This window comes from Sardina pilchardus, chromosome 15 (genome assembly GCF_963854185.1).
Source record: "Sardina pilchardus chromosome 15, fSarPil1.1, whole genome shotgun sequence".
NCBI classification, from domain to species: domain Eukaryota; kingdom Metazoa; phylum Chordata; class Actinopteri; order Clupeiformes; family Clupeidae; genus Sardina; species Sardina pilchardus.
In genome coordinates, this window is record NC_085008.1 from 6,857,099 (window position 1) to 6,862,098 (window position 5,000).

Sequence of the window (5,000 nt, forward strand, 5' to 3'; positions counted from 1 at the left end):
TCTTTATTGTATGTATGACTGCTCTTTCTCAGAACACAGAACCCTAGCCAAAGGGCATATACATAGGCCTGCATACAGTAGAACATATAACATGATGTGACTGGTTTGTAGATTTGTCACATGTAGTACACTTAGGTCAAGCTAAGCCATCATGTAATGGCGTAACAGTAGAGAGTCTTAAGCTGCCCTCACTTCTATGACTCCAACAGAGGGCTAACTTTAGCTGCTTCAGGGCATGGCTTGTGTAATTGATGCTGGTGTTCCACTTGGCTCTTCACGCAACTGTTGTCTGCCAGTCACTACCAGCCTCTGCTGTTGTAGTCACAGACAACTCTACTCTGTCAGAATTGCTAACAAAAACTAGTTTTACTCACTGAACTGTTCTTATTTTGGATATTAGTGGGACATCACTTTTTAAAGAGACTTAGGTGGTAGAAGCAAGTTTTAAACATCAATCATTTCTGTGGTACTAATGTAAGTAGGTTTGACTCATTAAAGAGCATTCCTTGATATTGAGTTACATATAGAGCGCCATCTAGTGGCAAGCATGTTATTGCACGAGAAAAAGTTCTGTGAATTTACTGACTGTAATTATTCTCTCCTTTCAAAAGGGTAGCTTTCATAGAGGAAGCTACTGTACTGTATGTCTTCATATGGTTCCTCATTTCTATCAGTGTTCTCCCATCACACTCAAGGCCTCTACTTCCTCACTATGTTGAACTTGAGGGGATACTGCTTAATGCTGCTGCTGGTACATTCATAGTTAATCTATCCCTGATCCATCCCCTCCTTTCCCCTTTTGCATTCCAAAGAAGACAAGAGACACTTCATTCTCATTCCCTTTTTTATTAAAAGCTGCGGTGCCCCCTTTTGAAGCACACATGCATAGACATACTGTACACTGCGTCCATTTGCGCCTCTGTCAACCCAAGCCCCCACAACACCCATCTCATATATGCCATCAGGTTCCTCTGATATATACACTATCATACACGCCTCCTGCACAGTCAGAGGCCTACTGCCAGCATCTACAGATCTACTCTCCATGCACTCACCACCAGAGGCGGCGCACAACCTGCCTGTACACTTGATTTGTCAGTCGCTTTGGTCTTTTTTTTTTATCTTTACTTGTTCCTTTTCTTTGTACAAGTAAAACATACAGGAGAGACCTCATAAAGACATTGATAAGAAAGGCCTGGCTCTTCTGCTGGTTTGGCTATCTGGGGTCCACTATGGTGGCCGGTTTGGCACCTGTTGGGCATCGCTAAAGAAGGGCTCGATTTAGGAGCTGGTGAGTATGGCAAGTGGTGTGTTTATTGAGTGTGGACAGTGTCGGCAATAGCTTTTCGCTGGTCTATTCTAACATGATTCCTCTATGAGAGTGTCTATAGTAACACAGGGCGTTCAATGAGCCTCCAGAGCATAGACATCAGACAGACAGGAAGACGAGAGGTCAGACACTTGGCACTTCAGAGTCAACTCTACAGATCGCTACCCAGTCACCCAACAACTGCATATCTTAACATTTAAAGCAAACACCACCAGCTAGTTAAAAAAAAAACCCTTCAGCTTGTCTTTGGAAAGAGACACAACATGCACACACATACTGTACATTCACACAAACCCACACCCACCCACACGCACATACACACACACTGTTATGTGTGTCCTCATTTTGCATTCAAGACCTTTTCATTGTGTGTGCTGCATTTTGGTTCTCTACGCTCTTCCCTGCTCAGTATCCTGACCTAAAAAAGGTACTTGGCAATATATTCTAATTCCACTTTCCTTAAAGACACCGCAGATAAAGGTTGTAGATAAAGGTCATATTTCCTAAATCAAAATAGTTTGGGTACTTAAAGTCAAGAAATTTTTCAGCAATGCATGGTCCATATAAGGGAAGTGCTAAAAATAAAAATCAATAGAAAAAATTGGACCAGTTATTCAACAGTGTATCAAAAAAGTAAATAAAAGGGATGAACATCAATTATTTCCTATGACGGGCAATATTACACAAACAGGAACATAATAATCTCATGGGGTCACAAACACACACACACACACACACACACACACACACACACACACACACACACACACACACAGACGGTCAGACTTTGGCAGTATCAGCAAAGCCTGTGTGAAACACAAACAGTCTTTTACTCCTTGAATCGTTTTGCCCTCTCTATGCTGACACTAGCCTTCGGTCAGTCTGCATACGAAAGTCCTGCTAGATTATTGCACGGTCGGTCTGTCTCCCATCATCAGGGCAACACTAGGTTTACAGTGTCAAAGGTCAAAGTTCAGGCTGGTTGGTACAGTAGTTCTTATTGCACATGCTCAGTATGACACAGGTACCATAGGCACCTGCATAGGTACCACAATGCAAAGTGGTAAACCTACGGCGACAGTAACCTGCAGTTACAGGTCCTCACGCTAAACTAGAGAAGATAAACAGCACACACCTATGAGCTCCAACTAATACTGAAAAAAAAATACAATAAAGGCAATGAGAGAAATAGCATTACAACAAAACTAATGTATTAGTAGTCCAAACTCTTTTGGAGCAGTAAACGATTAAGATGACACTGGTTATGGCTTGTTTTCCCCATGTGTGTGTGCACACACACACACACACACACACACACACACACACACCCACACAAAGACACACACATAATCTTACAAACACACATAAACCAGCAGATGACTGGTTTGAGTATCCTTGCCGTACTGGGTGTACTCCCAGTAGTTCCAATGAGATTCCTTACTACTTTCTATAAACCGACTGCAAAATTGGCTGATTGCATACAATATGCACTACTGATCCTTGCTCACCATCCATCACTGATGCTTTGATCAGCCAACACTGTGACCTGAAGAAGACTGTTACTATAAGAGCCAATATCTAATCATGTGTGCTCTAGTCTAGGGGGACTAAGAGTGAAAACAGAAGGAGCAACTACGAGATGAGAGGCCTTAACAGAGATATCTAAACAAACTATATGAACAACATACTGTGTGCAACCCGACACAGAGCAGCAGTAAACGTTCCTATAACCTTTCCTTTGTCATCACAGAACAGGCAGACTCCCCCACCCACTTCTCAGTCTCTTAGCTCTCAGTATAGATGCCACTTCCTGTTTGAACAGGAAGTGTCGCTTTCTGGGAGGAAACAGGGCTCCTGGCTCGGGCTAGTAGGAATAGGCCTCCAGGGGACGCGGTCTCACGAAGGGGAAGGATGTCCCCTGAGGTCTCTCTTGGATCTGAGGGGTCACGAAACCCCAACCAGGAGCGCTGGGCCACTCACGGGGCCGGTCTGGGACTTCACCTGAGGAGGACATGAAAGGTCTCAGCACAACAACAACAACAACAACAACAATGTAAATCTATACATATGGGCAGATGCCATGTACCATAACCTTTTAGAGTGTTAGTTTCAGCATTAATAAATGACATGACACTGAATGCACTGCTATGCAATACAAGATCATCTGATTAGGAATAGCATTATTGTTGGTATAAGCTGCAATTAACTGCCATATGTGGCTAGCTCATCATGTAGTACTGCTGTCAGCCAGCAGAGGGCACATGGTCCTTAACAGTTAGAGGGCGTAATATGTGCATTCAGCAGACGAGACAAGGAGAGGAAGGCAAAGGCACACACACACACAGAGACACACACACACAAACACACACACAGATTGAGGGTAAAATACCTTTGGAAGACCGGGGAGGTGTGGAAAGAGAAGGATAGAAGGGAGGGACAGAGGAGGAGGAGCAGCTTAAGGAGGAAAGCTTGAGCTCATTCTTCTGGAAACGCTCAGTGAACGTCACAGAGAGGGAAAGAGAGAGAGAATGATGGACAGAGAGAAAGAAAGGTGGAAAGAGAGAGAGAGGAAAGAGGAACATGTGTGCACATGAGAGATAGCAATGTGTGCAGAGAGAGATAGAGAGAGTTGGAAAGAAAAACATCAGTGAGGGAAAGGAACACAATAATATGGGCATGCTTTAACAGCTAACTGTGACTGTTTATTGTAGGTGTGGGTGATTGTGCGTGTCTGTGTATGTATGTGTGTGTGTGTGTGTGTGTGTGTGTGTGTGTGTGTGTGTGTCACTGTGTTTCTTGACCTCACCTCCAAGTTGGAACGGGCTTTCTTCAGCACATCTCGTGTTCTTGATACTGCAAAGGAGAAAACAGTTGAGATTAGATTACAATTCATCAACACACACACACACACACATGCACACGCACACACACATTAGACACAGACAGAGACAGAGACACACACACACATACACATTAGACACAGACAGAGACAGAGACACACACACACACACACACACACACACACACACACACACACACACACACACACATTACTGTAGATTAAATGCACATGAATGGATGAAGGGATAAAGGGAGGGGCAGTGTGGATGGGTGGACGCTCAAATGAGGCTCATTTTCAGCTCTCACATCCAACCAGGCTCATTGGCACTCAGTCGTATGAGTGTGATGGAGGAGGGCGAGAGGGAGAGGAGGGGTGAGGAGAGAGGAGAGGAGTGAACAGAGGAGAGGAGATGAGAGGAGGGGTGAGAAAAGAGGAGAGGAGAGGGGGAGGAATGGGAGAGAAGGAGACAAGAGGAGAAGAGGAGGAGTCCAAATCCTACATTGGCTAGTGATGAAGTTCTCCATGCCCTCTCTGGACTGGTTGGAGCTCCTCAGGTTCTCCAAGGCCTCCTTCAGAGCCTGCTGCTGCTCCTGAAGCTTCTTCCTCAGATCAGCGATCTCCTCATCCTGCGCGCACACAAACACACACAGAAAATAGAGAAAGCTTATATTACAGCGATTTATTTTATAGTTTATATTTTATTTGATGTGTCTGTCTGTATGTGTGTGTGTGTGTGTGTGTGTGTGTGTGTGTGTGTGTGTTTGTAATTGCATGAGTGTGTGAGCGTGTGTAAATGTGTGTGTGTGGGTGTGTGTGTGTGTGTGTGTG

The 5,000-nt window shown here is 44.4% G+C and overlaps 1 protein-coding gene across 1 annotated transcript in view; it reads right to left on the bottom strand.

Moving 5' to 3' along the window:
* Positions 1-826: 826 nt before the first annotated feature.
* Positions 827-5,000, bottom strand: part of pde4dip (phosphodiesterase 4D interacting protein) — a gene marked incomplete in the record, with an annotated part of 52,379 nt that continues 48,205 nt past the window's right edge. The window contains 4 exon segments of the mRNA XM_062555657.1: positions 827-3,331; positions 3,720-3,813; positions 4,137-4,183; positions 4,672-4,798. Coding sequence (XP_062411641.1) covers positions 3,195-3,331; positions 3,720-3,813; positions 4,137-4,183; positions 4,672-4,798 — 405 coding nt within the window.